The following is an 18926-nucleotide window of genomic DNA, read 5'->3' as shown; positions in this document are numbered from 1 at the left end:
GTCCCTTAAACTAGACTGTTGTCCCTTCACAAGTGTTGAGGTAAAATTCAACTGTTGCTCTGATCGTCTTCTGCACACGAAATGGGATTTTGCTGCCTGTGTCTCAGGCAGAAAAATGTCTTGGGCTGACCCTGCTTGTTTCGATGCCAGCTGTGTGTCTACTGGCTAGAGCAGTGGTTCTCAACTGGTGGGTTGCAACCCAGATATGGGTTGCGCAGTCAGTCCAGATGGGTCGTGGCAAAACTGTTACCGTTGTACTGGGCAATTGTGAAATTATGGATGTGTGTCCCATGTTGTAGGTTGGGAGTCAGGTGTGTCACGGGGCTGGACCAGTTGAAGACTACTGGGCTAGAGAAGGGAGAAAATATGGCAAATCAAGATTTCCCCACTATGAGAACACCCTGTGGGCCCATGGACATGTCTCTGGGGCTGTAGGTGTGATCAGAAAACAGCAACGTCTTAGATGAAGTTCTGACCTGGGAAAGTTTTTTCTGATTTCAGAGCCCACCCTGGCCCCTCCCAGCTACTGAAGAGGTTTTCACAGTGGCTCCCTTTTCCACTGGTGCAGAACCTCTCTCAGCCTGAGGAGCTATTTCGATTTTGAAGAGTCTCTTGGGACCACATCCCAGGGGTAGGTGGACCCAAAGACAAAAGGGGTCTCTCTCTCTCCCCCCCGCCCCCAGCAAAGCACCAGCATATTTTAGCTAAAAGCTCTTAGTGCCAGGAACTAAGCCTTAGGAGAGGCGGTTCAACCTTTGAGAACATGGGGGGAAAACTGAACAAAAGCGAGAAACTACCAAAAGATTGCTGGTCGGAGGAGTAGGCCTTTTGGGGTCCCCCAGAGATTTTGCACCCTTGCTCTATGAGGTCAGAAGCCTGACCTTGTAGAGGACAAAAACAGGTGTGTTGGGAATGGTGGTGAACAGAGAGGTCGCTGTCGTGGTTTCAAAGAATCCCCGATCTTCAACATGGAGTGGAATTTGGATTGGCTCTGAAGCAATGGGACAAAGGGGAAGCCCCCTCCCTCCCCAAATATCCAAACCTCTGCTGTTTCTTCCACCCTCCAGCAAGGGCTTTGGGTAGATCAGATGGGACCACTCTGTCATTCGGGTGTCTTGCCCTTAGGATTGGTCTCTTAGTAATGGCTTGTGCTGTAGAGAGATGTTTGTTCGGATTTGAAGTGGCTTCTTGATAGCATAGTTTTTGTTTTTGCTTTTCTCAGTTAATTTTTTAGCATGTAGTCCATATGTTTCCTGTGAATACTTTTCAAGAAGGAAAGACGATGATGTGTGTAGCTAACATATTTGACAGTTGTGCAAAGTATTACTGCAAATGACTTGGCATCAGATGATCTAACATTAGATTAATTTAAGCAATTAAAATTAGATGCTGGATTTATGCCTTGCCATAGAAAGTACATAGGTCAATGTTGGGTTTGTAGTAAACATTTCTATTCTAGGGCTGCATCTAAAAGTACATCCAGTGAGAGTCTTGATGCCCTATTAAGAAGAACAGGTAATGCATAGCTAAAACTTCTCTTGCTATAGATTGTCTGCCTCAACGACTTGTGGGCAGTTCCTTCTGATGTTGTTAGATTGGGATATGTGTCCATGCCAGGGAGGTGAGGGGTCTATGGAGAAGCTCTGTTCCACTGGGTTCAGGGGGAACTGCAAAGTGTGGTTGATAATGCTGCCTTTATGTTTTAGAAGTATTTTTTTTCTCTCTCGGGAAAAAACCTTGATTAACAGTGGTTTCTGCATTTTCAGAAGTCATGCTTCACAGTTGTGGAATGCTTCAAGGTCTAAGGCAACTTTCCCTAAAGTGGTGCACAACAGATGTATTGATCTATGACTCGTATTATTCGAAGCCACACTGGTTATGTCCCATGCTCTCTGGGTATGATGGGAATTGCAGTCCAACACATCTGGAGTGTGCCAGGTTGGAGAAGAATGGTCTAGGGCTTCAATATCTGCAGGTCAAGTTAAATTAGGGAAAAACTTGTGCCAAAGCAATAAGTTTTACCATACCATAATTAACACAATTACCTTATACCGCTTTTTACACCCAGGGACTGGACAAGCAAAAGGTTTTTCATCCCCTCCATTCATACACATTGAACTGAGGATCGCTTCAGAACTGATGGCACTTTCTGTAGTCCAGGATTCATCACTGTCTGAATCTTCATAGTCCACTTCTTCCTCATCATATTCACTGCCTAAGAGGACCAGAGCAGAGAAACAAAATCAGAATTAAATACACTTAAATTCAATGGAGGCTGGTGGCTCTTAAGTCAGTAGGTTGGTGAATCCGCTCCAGGTTTCAGTCAAAACTCTGAAGAAGTTATCCAATGTGCACCTAGGATAGTTCCTTTAGAGTTCTCACTGGTTCTGACTGAAACCCAGAGTGGATTCAGCAGCCCACTGACATCGGAGCCACCAGCCTCCACTGTGTAAACTATAATTGCACATTTTGTATTTATTACTATCTCCCCTCTGTTCTCTGCCTCATCTACTTCCATCTTAGCTATATTGGAAGAAGATGGGTATTTTTAATTATAAAAATGTTTCTCATTATAGCTCGGATTTCTTAAGATACACAGTGCTTCATTGGTTAAATAATTGCTGTTAATATATTATGTAAACAATTTCTATAGCTTCACAATAAATATTGATTGAAAGAGCTGTTTTATTGTCAGACAACCAGGGAAAGGGAGGGTGGAACTGACTACTTTTTTTTCTTCTCCTCTGCCTCCAAACCAAAGCAGGATTTAAAGGCTTTTCCTTTACACAGTAAAACACTTGAAGGGCATAATTCTCTAGATCATAAACAGTGTAAAATAATATGTTGACAAGTCTTAATACATTTACTAGCCCTCTGGAATTAATAGGAATTATAGCACAACATTAATAAGAATTATATTGTAGCAATTACAGCTGTGAAATTCATTCCCCCAGGTGTGAGGATAAATTGCATTGTGTGCTGCCCTAATACAGCATTATGTTCCAGATAAACTACAGCAGTCTTCTGAGGACCACGTGGCAAGCTTTTTAATTTTATTTTTTAAAGTTGCAATAAATATTAATAAGACTCCGTGTGAGGCACACATTAAAAGGAAACCAAAAGTAACTGAGAAGGCAGACTTTCAGTAGCCACAGTAAGTATATGTAGCAAGCAGCAGTAAAAACCAAAAAACCAACAAAATCCAAATCGTTTCTCAACAGGCTTTTTGCAGTCTTGGCAAGGGCTAATATTGACATTGCAGGATCTCTCTGCCCTGGCTGATTCATGCATTTTGTTCTGCCTTCAAGCCTTTGAATCATTTAAGATCAGAACCAGCTCCCAAACTATTAATCCATTGCATGATATCTGCGCAGAAGGCACATGCTAAGCTAGAGGTAGCAATTTGTGGCCCACCAGATGCTTTGACTTACAATTCCCATCATCTCTCACCATTGGCTATGGTGGCTAGGACAATGGCCCTCCAGATGTTTTGGCCTATAAGTTGCCTATCCCTTTTGCTAAGCCAATAAGTGGTCCTGGTCCGATGTAGGTATAAACAGGGGCTCTCTGCAAGCCAGGATTTGCAAATCAAGCTGCACAGACTCATATCTGCTTTGCCCTTTGGAGCAATTCTCCCCTCCCTTATCAGTGCTGATTAGGACAGGGATGGGCAACATGTGGCCAGTCAGATATTTTGGCCTGCAACTTCAGTCCTAACCAGCATAGCCAGTGGTGAGGAATGTTTAGGGCTGGAGGTCAAAAAATAGGGTTGCCCAACCCTTGGTTTAAGGTCACACATGCACTCATTAATCCCATTTAACATTGACCTGGTCCCCTCATTACCATAGATTAAAAATCCACTTCAAACCATGTTTTCACATTCTGGTTTAAGAGGAAGATAAGATTAGCAGCAGTAGACCATGGAGCTCCGCACGTATGGGCTTCCCCTTTTATTCCAACAGAGGAATCCAATTCACACACTTTACTTTGCTTGGTGGATTGGGTTCCTTATTGCAATTAATTGGGAAGCTCTTGATAGCTGAGGAAATAATGTGTATGCTTTTGGCTGCGGAACCTTTAATAATCTCTGGATTAGTGAGTTCACCAGAGAGCAAATCACACATTACTTAATGAGACCTGAATCCCAAGGCTACACTTGGGATTTGAGGTTCAAGAGAAAACTTAAGGAACATTTACAGGGTGCGCTGCTACTAACACTTCTTTTTTGTGGCAGGAGAGTCTCACTTCAGTTTGGAGTCTTTTGTAATGCTCGTCACTTGGAATCCTGTCAGATATGCACCAAAATGTAAACAAACCTTTAAGAATATTACTGACTATTAACATTTGAGAGAATTAAATGAGTCATATCTCTTTAAGTGTATCTGTGTATCCAAGACATTCAAGGTTATAGAATTCTCCCTCTTGTTTACATAGGCATGGAAACGTGGGATATTTTAACCATCACCCATTGCTCACAGCATCCTTTCACGGAATTGTGTATTTAACCAACATCTCATTAGTTTAGAGAACAACCATGCCGTTGTTTACAAAACCCACCTGAAAGATGGGAGAACCGGGATCCCTGAAGTATGTGCAACACTTCAACTCTATCTTGACTTTCACAATATTCATGAAAAGGATGTTTATTACCTACAGCTATTAGCATATTATTCATATTGGCTGTAGCCTTAGTCTCATGATAGATTTCCAGTGTATACAACACTGTACTTTAGTTGAGCCAGTTGTCTTCCTTCCTTTGATGAAATGTTCTAATTAAACATTTTCATTTTGGAGTGGGGTGGGGGGTCGTTTCCACCACAGACAGGCAGTGAGTTACTGTATCAGGTGTACAAACAGCTGGTATGTCTGTTGAGAAGCCCAGTTATGGCATGCTGAAGGGGAAGTTCGTTTTTGCCAAGATATACATTTTTGGTCTCTGCTGCTTTTTTTACAATAATAAAAGAGGAAATGAACAAACACCTATTTGCCAAGTCAAACTCAACACTCTCTGAATCAGACTTTTAAAAGGCCTATTTGAAAAGAGACTTGCCCACCGACAAGTCGGGGTCCCGTTCAGTACCGCCCTTTAAGCAGGACCATTGCTTTTGGAACACAACATATTAATGGCTTCAATCATTTCTTGTACTGCTCACAAGGGACCAGAGCCAAATAGGCTTCAAAGGAGTTCCAGCTCAGAAAAATCACACATGTTATTTTCAAAATTAGATGGCTTACATTTCGGTGGAAGAGGGCATATGTTGATATAAAGGTACAAGTTCTAGTAAGGTGTTGTATAAACATATGCTCACTGGCCACAATCCATAGAGGTACTTGGTCTACTGCACTAGTCAATGAAATATTTGACTCCCCACCCACCACCCACCCCTTTGAATAGCTGGCAACCCTGCATGTCACAAACTGAAAATTGAAACACCCTGTTCAAAAAGTTTGCCATACAGCGGGGGAGTGAGCGGTTTCAGGAAAATAAATCCGAGCTGCCCTTGGCTCACAGAACTAGTTTCAATGTCTTTTAGATCCTGGGCCCTATTTAAAAATCAGCATTAGTTGTATAATAAGGTATGTAAACTCTCTTCCTCCAGAGTTGTTTTGGCCACACTACTTCCTTTCTTTGAATCACTCTACAAAAAATATTTTCCCCACTGGAAGATTCAAACTTCTTACTATTTCTTTCATGACTGTTGACTCCATTTTGGCCCACACCTCTTTGTTTCATTTTGGAATTAATGGGACTTTCTTCCAAGTATGTGTGCCTACAATTGCAGTCTTACAGCGAGACTTAAATTTCCTGCAAATTCAAATGATCTCTCATAAAAACCCAGATTCACACTTTATCTTTGTGGCACATGTACATTCATAAAAAAAAGTTTTATGAGAGTACTTTTTATTTTAAGACAACCAATATATGAATATTGTAACTGCTTCCTTGAAATAAAACGTGGTAAATTAATTTTATGATGCGGGTTTCTATGTAACACTAATTTACTGATTCCCCACCCCTGCTCCACATATATTTCTCATGTTTATTTATTTGTTACAGATAATATATTCACTTGAGCAAATATCAGACAGTTAAGACATTCAATTTTACAGGGTGAAACAGTCTTCAGAAGGTTATTGTTGGGGGGCCCAAAGGGAGAGTATTTCTCTAAAGAAGAGCCATGACTTCTACATACTTGCATAACAGAAGCAGAATACTTACTATATCCAATTCATATACATATGCACAGATTTTGCCCATCCGTATCACAATTCTCTCTATAGAAATAGTATACTAATAACAGAAAATATCCATGAATTTTGTGAACCGCCCAGGGAGCTTTGGCTGTTGAGCGGTATAAAAATGCAATAAAATAAAAATGTGTTTTCCTGTCAAAAATGACCCCTTTGTAGATCATGATGACTTGGACCTGAATTTGAATGTTATTGAAATACTTATTGTATCTCTTTAAAATTCACCGTTTAACTTCCCTCAAAATCTGTATAAACTGCTAGCTTCACTCTCTAGACATGCTAAGAAGCCATGCCACAGTCCAGCATTGCATATTTGAAACCTGATATTTATTTATAGACTCACTAAGGAAAACCCTGCTTTGTCTTGCAGTATTGAGAAACATATTCCTGCATTTCCTCCAACTACTACCACCACAGGACAGTCTCTTTTGACCAGGGCCAAACACATTTTTGGGTTGTTGTTTTTCTTGCTGTGGATTCCACTTGTACTAGATGTCAGTGCTGTCACCTCCATTTCCTTTCCTTCCTTTCCTTCCCCCAACTTTTTTTTTTTTTTAAGACAAGTATCTGCCTTCAGCCAACAGGAACAGCTTACTGGAGCAAATACTTCATGATCCCTATTGTGACTTTTCATGATCCCTATTCACAGCCACTGAAAGTAGTTTTCAGATGTGTGTGCCTAAGGGGTTGAACCCAAGATCTGTCTTCCACGAGAGGAAGAGACTCTGCTCGCGGAAGGGCCCTCCACTCAATTTTGGGGGACTTCCACCCAAACCATAGCCCACCCCATTCAGCAAGGTCTCTTGACCATGTAATATTTTCAGAGGTCAGATGAAAACAGAGCACTCAGCAACAAATACCTAGAAGACTTCAAAAGCCTGGGGGAATGGAAAGGTGGCTCCAGATAAGACTCCCCTGGGGTAGGAGTCTTTAGACAAGACCACAGCTGAAAAGGCCTCCCTCTCTGGTTGTGATACCTGCTTCACCAGGAGATAAGAAGTATAGGCAGGATGATAGGGGAACATACGAACCTAAGAAGAAGCATGCTGGATCAGACCAACGGTCCTTCTAGTTCTGCATTCTGTTCATACAGTAGCCAACGAGCTGTTGATGGGAGACCCACAAGTGGGACATGAATGCAACAGCACCATCATGCCCATGTCCCTCAGCAACTGACATACATAGGCATACTGCCTCTGATACTGCAGGTAGCATAGAGCCATCAGGACTAGAAGCTATTGATAGCCTTCTCCAGGAATTTGTCTAACCCCCTTTTAAAACCATTTTAATTAGTGATCATCATTATGCCCTGCGGTAGCAAATTCCGTATTTGGACTATGGGCTGTGTCAAGTACTTTCTTTTATCTGTCCCGAATCTCCCACCAATCAGCCCTTAGGTTCTAGTATTACGAGAGAGGGAGAAAAATGTCTCCATCCACATTCTCCACACCAGGGGGCTGTCTTGATGGGCTTTTTCCTGCATTGTCGGGTCCTTTACGATAGTTGATGTCACTTTTCTGGAGGGAACTTCTATTTATTACTTTGCTCTTGCACAGCTGCACAGCTCCAGCTTATAAAAACTGTGCAGTTCTGGGGGTAGATTTTATTCTTTACTTTGCCGTTCCACAGCTGCGCATCTCCGGTTTGTAAAAATAGAGATCTGCGAGATTAGTTCCTTCCCATTCCCATTCCTACAATGTAGCAGGGGGCCCCTGGAGATGAGTGGGTAACAAGACTCTCCCTTACTGATCAGGTGGGTTGTACTCCGCCCCCAACACAGAAGAACGTTTTTCCCAGCACTGAAAAACCGGGTTTTAAGGACAGCTGGCTCCACCGTTTAACACTGATGGAGCAGAGCCAATGTCAACATACAGTGGAGAATAAGAGCAATACGCTTTCCGCCCATGCATAATTTTGTACAGGTGCTCTGAAGAAGGTGCTCTTTTAGTGACTTTGGTCTAAAGCTGTTTAGGGCTTTGAAAGTCCATACTAGCACTACGAATTGAGCTCTAGCACTACAATTTGGGCTTGAAAGTGGATACTTAGCCAATGGACCTCTTTTAACATTGATGAGATATAATCTCAATAGGCTGTACTGGTCAAATTCCTAGCAGCTGTATTCTGAAACAAAGCCCTATGAAGAGAGACTGAAAGAACTGGGCATGTTTAGCCTGGAGAAGAGAAAATTGAGGAGAGACATGACAGCACTCTTCAAATATTTAAACAGTTGTCACACAGAAGAGGGCCAGGATCTCTTCTCGGTCATCCCAGAGTGCAGAACACGGAATAATGGGCTCAAATTACAGGAAGCCAGATTCCGTCTGGACATCAGAAAAAATTTCCTGACTGTTAGAGCAGTACGACAACGGAACCAGTTACCTAGGGAGGGCTCTCCCACACTAGAGGCATTCAAAGAGGCAGCTGGACAACCATCTGTCAGAGATCTTTTAAGGTGGATTCCTGCACTGAGCAGGGGGTTGGACTTGATGGCCTTGTTGGCCCCTTCCAACTCTACTATTCTATGATTCTATGAACCATCTGAAGCTTCTGGACCATCTTTCAAAGGCAGCTCCACATATACATCACTTTACTTTAATACAATCAAGATATTGGCAGGGAATGGCTAACTATGGCTAAGCTATCCCTGTCCAGTAGAGGGCACCACTGGCAAACCAGCTGAAGTGGGTAAAAGTCATTCCGTGCCACTGAGGCTATTTCAGTTATCATATGAACACTGTAATGGGTGAATTCTTCCACAGGAACGAAGGGAGGAAGGAAAGAAAGAAAATGCTACCCACCCCTTAGCCACAGGAGAGTGACCTAAAGGTCGGCAAAATAATACACTCTCTTCAGGCCAACGCAAGTTTTATGACTTGCAATGGTGAGAAAGTAATAAAAGGAAACACTGATTTGGTATGGCTCAGCAGAAAAGACATTATTTTTTAAAAGCACCTGTTAAGCCAAAGCACTTTGTGGAGAATACCTACATTTTAAATCTAAGAGGGCTATTAAGGGTTCCTCCCGATATCAGTGTCCAGCCAACATGTTAGGAGGAGCAGCTCTGCAAGTGTTTAATAACTGCATAATGCCACAGTGTCTGCCCATAAGAGCCCAATCCTAACCTTATTCAATATGATGGAGAAACCTATTTGCTGCAAGGGAATCTAACAATCCAGGTCAAAGTTGGCAGCAACTTTCAGAAATGTGCAGTGTGAAGTACAAACTTGTCCCTGTTTGGAAATCCATGGCCCATCATAAGCTGGACCCAACCTCCCTCCAAAACTCCCCTAAGGAGTCTTCTGCTGCTGCTGCTGCTGCCAGTCAGCCCGCCATGCCATTTTCCCTGGCCTTGCAAAGCAAATATTCCCTTGGGAGGGGGTGGGGACCTGACGGTTGCTGTACATAAGAGAGACCTTGAAGGCCTGGATGTTCCTTGAGAATCCTCACAATTGTTATGTCCTACCAGCATAGCCAAAACACAGGCACACAATTCTGGAAACTATGGAGATTGTCTAAGTCCCCCACTGCATTCTTCCTTCTCCAATCCTGTGTGTGCTGCTCTGTGTGTGGTTTTCCTTTCCTTCATACTTCTGTCCTGCTGGTTCACAGGACACAAATGCTTCCGCCATGCTTGCAACTTATGGGATTGTCTCTTAAACTCATTCCATTTTTTTTTTTAAAAAAAATGTTACACAGTATTATTGTATTTGAGTTAGTTTGATTTTGCTATTGGGAAAAAAAACATTCAATATGTTGTTAGTGTGTGTGTGTGTGTGTGTACACTAAAACAAGTGTGTGTGTGTGTGTGTGTGTGTGTGTGTGTGTGTGTGTGTGTGAACACTAAAACATGAATACAGAGTCCTGATTCTGGGGAGAGAAATAGTCAACTGATACCAACACATGTGTGCTCTACCACTGGGTTTGATCTCAAAACATGCAGTCTGAATGATGCAGAGGTGCTAAAGCACATTGCTACAATTTTAGGCACACAATGTGCTCTTGACATTTTATGGGCACAGTGAGCCCATAGTCTCAGGAAGCTGTTTTGCATTCTCATATAAAGTTTTCTACAAAAAGGACCTTTCAAAAAGCAAAGACCTTTGCTTTTATGCACAATGTAGGAAAAACTTATCAACCCAAATCTGCAAAACATTCTTAAGCAGCATTTCTACAGCTTCATTTGAACAAATGCAATCTATTAGCCACTTGCAGCATAGACTTCCTGGAATTAAATAGCAATGTTTTACAGTGTAACTTCTTCTTTAAAAAGATAATTAAAGTAAAAGAGCAAATACATGAATAAATAAGCCCAAACAGGACTCTCCCCACCCAAAGTTTATCCTGAAAATTAACTCAGATGTCATAAAATTTCTACCACCAACAGGGTTTTCTTTTTCTAGCTAGGGCAAAGAGAACAAGGTCAAATATGCCACTAAAAGAAAAATAAATGTTTTTTATTTGGTCATAGCAATGCTCACTGAACTCCAAACATCTTTAAAGCAGAGATGCAAAAGGTGACGCCCACGGGCAGCCCCTTCAGCCCTGTCTGGCAGTCCTTGGGACCCCTGCCACTGCCAGAAGAAAGTGAGAGGGAAGAAAAAACTGCTCTAGGAACAGGCTCTATGGTTCCTGCTATAGTGTTCCTAGAGCATCCCTGGGACATCCTAGCCGACAGTGATGGAAGATTGCTGCTTGGGGCTTCTATGGCAGGAACCATAGGACCTGTTCATACAGTGCTTTTACCTCTCTCCTTTATGGTGATTGGATTGGGATGCCTGGGGCTTCAGCCTCAGATCCAATCTTTATTCTGCCTTTCCCAAGCCTATTACAGGGACACTTACAAATAAGGTAGCCATACTCTGTGTTAACTAATGCTAATGTATGTCAGCTTAGGTCTTCTGACAGAAATTGTGCTATGGTATTCTATCATTAATTGCTGATGAATTATCCGTTATTTGTATTTAGGCAGGTAAGTTCGTGTGTGTGTGTGAGACAGAGAGAGAGTGAAAGGAGAGCATGTGGGTGGTATGTGCCGTATGTGAATATGCGCACATAGATGTGCAACCCTCACCACCCCAGCAGATGTCCGATGTGTCCCTCAGGTCGAAAAAAGTTGTGCACCCCTGTTTTAAAGACATTCAAGAAAGAATTAAAACAGCTGGAATTGTGTGTGTGTGGCGGGGAGGACTGTACATCAAAATGCAAAAAAAGAAAAGAAAGAAGCATTCACAATTGCTGCTATTTTGGGACTGCATTTTTAGGTTAAAATTCAAACCCCAAGATAGCATTACAGTCATAAGGCCTCTTCTGATGCACACAACAGGTGGGCAGTTTATTCTTCCCTCTCTTTCTCTCTCTCTCTTTTTAAGGAACAATATCAGGAAACAGGTTCATGCTTAAGATAAAGGATTACAATAAAAAAGCACCTTTGTAAATGAACGACAGCTTATGAAGTTACAGAGATATATTCAAGACCTGTTTTATAACAATAGATTTAAACATTCTTTATGGCTGTATAACAGCCATCCAGTCACTTACAGAAGAGGCAATAAAATGTCTCTTGCACATTGCACTTCTCTGTGCTGCCTGGAATGTGGTTTGCATTTATTTTGGAGGTGAGGCTGAATAAAATCATAACTTTTTTTGTTTGTTTGAGGTTCCATAACATTGTTATGATTTTTAGACGAAGGGCATATATTTGTTCTCCAAGTGTGTGAGAAGGCATGGGAGTGGATCCTGTGTCTTCTGTAACACGATAAGCAAGCTAAAGTGTTAATCAGTTCTTTTGTGGTACTCTTTCTGATACTATGTTATAACATCAGTCTAGAATGATGAAATCTGCTTTGAACGAAAATTGACAAAAGATACTAATATATACTATATGTGCAAATAAATTACATACAGCTAAAAGCCTTATATTGATATTACAGTGTTTTGTTGATGTGTGCATTAAACTATAGGCTGATAAAACTCTTGTACAAGTATATATCTGATCAAAAGTAAGTAACTTGCACTAGACCAAATAATGGAAACAGGAGGAGGAAGAGGAAGTGATGGTGATAGTAGTAGCAGTAGTGATAGTCCTGGTCAGCAAAGGCACACACGCCCTATCCAATACCCTGACAGTATCTTTCATAAAATGGGCCACATCCGCAGTTCTGCTGCATGGAGGTGTGTGTGTGTGAGAGAGAGAGAGACGAAGGGCAGTATTTCTGTGGCTGCTTTGTAGAATGGAAGTCACAACAAGTGATGACTTTATGAGCTTGGTCTAGACAAGAGGGTCACTCTTTGGTAAAATGGCTCCTTGGGGACGTTACTGTGAAAATTCCCATACAACTAATTACCAAGCCACTGGGGCTTGCTACTGAAAAAAGGATTTGGCTTTGAGGAAGGCAGTTACTGGAAGCCCGCAATGTAGCAATTCTTGTCATCATGGCCAGATTTTACTTCAGTGGCACAGCAAGGATACTGTGAATGAGGGAAAGGGAAACAGCAATAAAGAGCAATAAAAAGGGCAGGATTAAATAAGAAAATGGCCTCAGGCAGCGCAGATAAGAAGGGAAGGTTATGTACTTGTAATTGTTTGATGCAGTGCTTCCTCCGGCTGCCGTCCTACAAACTAGGATTTCATACAGCCGGCAGGGAGCCCACCTACCAGGCGGCAGGAAACCTAAAATCCCAGAATCACAGGAGGTTTATACAGAGCCAGGCTCCACACACATGTTGCCCATCAGCGTTTTAACAGATTAACAGAATTAGGCGATATACATCGATGGTATTATGACCACACCAAAATGTAAAAATAAATAAAAGTTAAAAGTTAATTATATAAGGAAAATAACAAAAGGATGGCCTACTCTATCTACCTTCTCTCTGTACACTCTCTGGATTTTTCTCTATGCCATTTTATGCTGTCTCGTGCACAACTCTTAGATATGTTTCATTTATTTGAAGCCCATACAAGGTTGATGGCTAAGCATTTCCATTCACTTTACATCATATTAAATATTTTCACAAGTGGAGATCTCAATAACATGCAGCAGATATTAGATTACTTCCTTAGCCACTGTCCATTCCAGTTCCTGGCACAGGGAGAAGGGAAGTTATATCCAGATTTCAGCTGTATAAACTGTGCTGGTACAAGGGGACTTTTCTGCCCCCTCCTTCCCACTGTATCCTCCCAGGCCCTGAAAATGCCACACAGAGAGGTGTTTGTACTGAATGGGGTGAGCTGTGGTGTGGACAAGGGAGGAATCTCCAAAACTCAGATGGAAGGCAGATCCTGGATCTAACCTGGGGTGTCTAGACCCATTCCCATGTTACTGTTCTGGAAACATGCACCCTCATACGTTTAAGGTATATGTGGATGTAACATAGCAGGAATAGTTGATCCCTGTTTATCTCCCTTCCATCATGACTCACCAAACTCTCTAAAATACTGTAAATGTAGACAGTGGAGCTGGTTGTGAGAGCTACCATCAAGGTTATGCAAAGGATAACAGAACCTTCCCAACAAAAAAGATCCATGGTAAAGTCTATCTTAAGGAGATGCTGAGCTAAGCAATTTATTGCACGATCATGATTGGCTATTCACAGAAGTTTGTGTGTCCTTTATACGATCTTGTCAATCTCCAGGACATTTCCCGTGCTTCCCCCTTTTATCCCACTTTCAAAAAGATCGGAGATAAGCTGTGATAACAGTTAATGGTTTTATATTTGCAGTGTGAAATGCTGGTGTTGTGCTATAAATCAGCCCCTAGATGGTGATGTTTCATTAAACAAACAGAGCATTGCTGAGAAGGGAGGTTTTCGATTCCAAATCAGCTGTTTGCTGTCTAAAGGAACCCATTGTAAACCCAAAAGACTCTGGAAGAAGAAAGCCCAGTACAGGTGCAGGATTTTTGCTTAATGTAGAGAAGCCCACTGATTGTGCTGTGGAAGGAGATTGTGTGTGTGTTAACAGGTTGTTGCAGATACACAGAGAATTAACAGTTGTGACAGTTGGTATGATGTTGCATACCAACATTATAGTGTCTTTCCCTTTCTTGTTCATGACCTGAGGAGCTCTTTGTATCATGGCCTGCAAGTCTATACATTTAGATGATAGTTTGGCATTATAAAGGCAAATCCACCTTGTCAACAAATGTGTAGCTTGTTTTTGGTACGCTCCTATTCAATTATGCTGAATCAATATGCTGGATCAAGGCAGATCACCTTCCAAGAAAACAGCTACACTGGAAATTAATTAAAATGGCATGAAACATGCAAGATAAGCATCGCATTCTCTAGCAGAAGATGCAGAGCCAGAACTAAGAGATTTTTATTTACTTTTGAGATGCTGCATATGGTAATGTCAAGGGTCTTCAATGTTTTTGGTTTTAACAGAAGTTTAGGAATGAAATATTAATGAATACAAATACTAGCCTACATTCCTTAGTTTTATGGGGTTTGCCTTTCTGTATTTTATTTTTCAAATTCGTAACAGCTCAGCCAATGTGTCCATACTTTCAACGCGAGTTGGGGAGACACACAACCGAGAGGGATTTAGTCTACAAGGAATGTTCTGTGGTTTTCATTTGAAACTAGGAGTTACAATACCAATATTTTGCACATACACTGACTAACCGCCTGTTTGTTTTCAAAAGAAGTCAAAAGAATTTTGACTAATACATGCAGTCAGTTTATTTGCTTAGAGTAGCCAAATAATAGGGAAGCAGGAGCTTCTACCAGCGCATTTGAGGAGCATGGCTTCATGAACCTGCAAAACATTTTCCCTCTCTCCCCAGCTCTAAGCAGAACTTCGTTAATTCACACTTTGCTGTTTGGCACACTCCATAACTCACCTGCAGAAGTGGCACCCAGCCCAGCACTGCGCAAAGATTTAATAGAAGAACTCTTTAATGAAGCCTCCTATTACTACTTTCTTATTACTAGTACAAATTGTTCTGTAGGAGAGCACCTAATTTAGTGAGTTAGCTAAAATTAAAAATAAACACTTCTCTAGGAAAATTACCACAGGGAGCTTGTCAGGGTTTCTTGGGTTCTTTTTTCTTTTGAAAGAGGAGGTGCCTTAAATAGGGTTCTGAAAATGGCTTTTATGCTATGATTACCATAGAGTTTCATCATGGGCCCCATGCTTTTTAATATCCATATGAAACCACTGAATGAAGTTGTCCATGGATTGGAATGATGCTGATGAGACACAACTCTAATTTTCTTTTACATCTGATTCAAGTGAGCCAATGAAACCCTAAATCAGAGTCTAAGATCAGTAATGGATAACGGTCAATAAATGGAAGCCCAATCCTGACAAAATCGAGGTAGTGCTCATAGGTTCATGTGCCCAGGCTGATAGATGTTTAATCTGTTCTGGATGGAGCTGCACTCCCACTAAAGCAGGGTTGGGGAACATGTTGCTAGACTGCACCTCCCATCATCCCTCGTCATTGGCTATGCTGGCTAGGATTGATGGGAACTGAGATCCAAGAACTACTGGAAGGCCACACCTTCCCTGCCACTATGCTAAAGAATTAGGTTCATAGACAGGGGTGCTCATAGCTCCAGCTCTATTATTGGAGGCCCGGGTAACATCAGTGGAATGGAGCACCTTTCACGAGTCCAGGCACTTCCTGGATAGAGCAGCCTGATTCAATCATGCTCAGGGAACCTATGTGGGGGCTGCCTTTGAAGACTATTAAGACACTGCCATTAGGCTGCTAACTAGGACCAGTCTTTGGGGACGTATTTTGCCAGCGCTTAAAGAGTTGCTCCCCTTCCCAAGCCATTTCTGAGCACAATTTGAAGTGCTAGTGCTTATCTTTAAAGTCCTACACAACGTGGGAACTAAGTTCCCGAAGGATCTCCTGCATCAATCTGCCTGAATTCATCTTTAGGGGCTCTCGTCCATTTGCCCTTGCCATTTAAATTCATGGAGGCGGCAACCAGGGAGAAGGCCTTCTCAGTAATGGTGCCCATCTGTGGACTGTTCTGCCAAAAGAAGCTCACCTAGCCCCTATTTTGATTTAATTCGAGCACCAGGTGAATACCTTTCTTATTTTTCAAGGTTTTAATTCACTGACAGGAGTGCTTAACGGCTGTTTAAAGAGTATTTAAAGGAAACTTCTGTGAGTGGAGCACTTCCTCTTGCTGGATCCAACCAATTTAAAGTTGGAATACATATTAATAAAAAGAATAAATGTGAAATAAGAAATGAGACATGGGAATGCCAACCTTTATGTGCCCTCATCAAAAAGGTGCTCTCCAAAGGGTATATCGTTACATCAGCCACTTCTGCGACTAGGGCTTAAGCCAGTTAACACTTTATAGGTCAGAAACAGCACTGCAGAGGTCTGCACAATTTAATATTTAAAAAAGGGGAGCCATCAAAGAAATTTGACTCCACATCTCCTTTTCAAGTTACATGATTGATGAGTTGTTTTAGATATGTCTGGCCAAACCTGCTATTCCATTTCTTCGATGAGGGTGGGCCTCCGTCACTTACACCTGCCGCACCAGTAGGCAAGGCGACTCAGAAAGCAAAGATATATGTACACTGTGAAACAGAATAAGGGTGGCCAAGAGCATTTTTTAAAATGAAAAGGACAATGAGGTTTTTAAAAAATTACATAGACTTGGAAAGCACAAAGTTATACACACACTACGAATGGCAAAGGGTGACCAAAGGCCACTCTAAAATCAAAACAAAATGTAGAATGAGAGGTTTTAAAAATAAATGCTGAAAAGCATTTTGTGGGAAGTAATTTAGAACACAGAAGGTAACATTAAACTCTTAGTTTAGGATTTATGACTGGACCACAAACTCACTCCAGGCTGATCTTAGTTACCTAGGTGCCACAAGGCTCTTTGTCGCTTTTGCTGCAATACAGACTCACATGGCTACCCCTCTGGAAGTGGCTTCACTTAAAATAATTCATTTTTTAGAAAATCTATCGTATGTTTGAAAAAAGGGTCAGGGGTTATGGGCTTCAAATAAATCCATACAACTCAGAAAGTGGTTTAATTAAACAAAAATATGGGTTCATTATTTCACAGCAATAGACAGTGGCTTCTTACATTTAAAAATGAGTTATACACTAAGATTACTGGGAGTGTTAGAAAGATGCTTAATAGAAAACATTAATGGAAACCAAGGTAGAAATTCCAACTCTTAAACTCACACAAATGTTTAACAACCAAAGATTTAAGACATTGGGCCCAAAGGCACTGCCGCTCATGCAAGATGGCCCCAGAATCCAACTAAAATCAACCATTGATTTTAAATTCCATTGACTGACATAGAATCTAAACTCACTTAATTTTAGCTGGATCTGTATATTCTCAGTTAAAAAACTAGAAATTTGGAAGCAACTTCAGAGGAATTTTAGTAAACACCTGTCCGGTTTTAGTTGAAACTAGCTTTGTTAGGCTAATTAAATTTAGAGGATAGCTCCTAGCATTCACACTCCCATCAGGTGTGAAGAGATGTTTATTTGCTGAATAAAGCTTTGTGGGTTACACAGTGGACCTCTTTATTGTCTCACATCCCAACGGGAGGGCTTGGAGACACCCCCATTTTAGTCAAGGTGCTCTCCTGTCCAACCTTCCACTTGTTCACTGTTTTTAACTTCTGTAAACTGCCCAGAGCGCTTCGGCTATGGGGCAGTATATAAATTTAATAAATAAATAAATAAAATCTCCAAGTAAAGAGATTTCTACAATTCTTACAGAACCTGTTCAGAAGACATGCTAAGCCATGGTGGTTAAGTATTTTGAGCTAAACATTATGGTTTAGCATGTCATGTGACCCATGACAGCGTGTCATGTGAACCACTCCTAACCATGGTGGCTACATTATCATGGTTTAAACACATTCACTAACCATTTGCTGCGAAAGGGTTAGTGGCCTAACCATGGCTTAGCATATTGTCTGATCAGGCTCATAGCCAGTTTGCTATGTAGCTGCTCTGTTCTTATAGTTTGGGGTTTTCCCGCAAATTAACATTACATTTATTTTATTGTTATTTTTAAAACAAATTTATATTTGTTTTTATAAGCAGATACAAGAAAGATCTCACATGAACAAAGTATAGGACAACAAAAACCAAATAGTTATATCTATATGTACATAAAGCAAACACATAAAGATTTTTTAAACGAAAAACAACCTGACCTTTCCCCTACTGTCTCTTACATTACTAAATAAGCACAAGCAAAGTATACATTCTATTTTGCATATTCCCAACAATGGCATATAACTTTCTTTTTGGTACTAATAGAAATAGATTTGTATTGAATTTGCTATTTCTCAGTTTGTGTGTTGTTTTCCACAAAGTTTATACACGATACCAATGTTAACATAAAGGTAAAATATCCTAATCTTCCTTGACTCTCATTCAATGTGATGGCTTCCCTGCCTCTCTCCTTCTAATCTTTTACAAACCTTTGCATAATTTAAAACTACTGGCTGTCATCCAAAGATTGAAAGTAATCTATCATTTCTCTAAGGCTCCAGCTCACAAGTTACACCTGTCTGGACCTCAAGTAACTTTGTGTGGACTTTGCAGAGAAGGGAGGTGGCCAGATTAATACATGGAAGGTGTATGCAACTCTCACATTATGTGTAATGTCAGACATAGAGCAGCCATGGAGAGAGACAGAGAGAGGGATGTTCTTTT

The 18926-nt window shown here is 41.2% G+C and overlaps 1 protein-coding gene across 1 annotated transcript in view; it reads right to left on the bottom strand.

Annotated features, from left to right (window-relative positions):
• The window catches only part of JAZF1 (JAZF zinc finger 1), a 150098-nt gene that overhangs the window by 2701 nt on the left and 128471 nt on the right, over positions 1-18926 (bottom strand). Inside the window, exon 4 of the mRNA XM_063115861.1 lies at positions 2046-2215. Within this exon, the coding sequence (XP_062971931.1) occupies positions 2046-2215 (170 nt within the window). The remainder of the gene's footprint in view (positions 1-2045; positions 2216-18926) is intronic.

Source organism: Elgaria multicarinata, chromosome 1, assembly GCF_023053635.1.
Source record: "Elgaria multicarinata webbii isolate HBS135686 ecotype San Diego chromosome 1, rElgMul1.1.pri, whole genome shotgun sequence".
In the NCBI taxonomy this organism is placed as follows: Eukaryota; Metazoa; Chordata; class Lepidosauria; order Squamata; family Anguidae; genus Elgaria; species Elgaria multicarinata.
The sequence above is the reverse complement of the archived record's forward strand: the minus strand, read 5'-3'. Positions and strand labels throughout refer to the sequence as shown.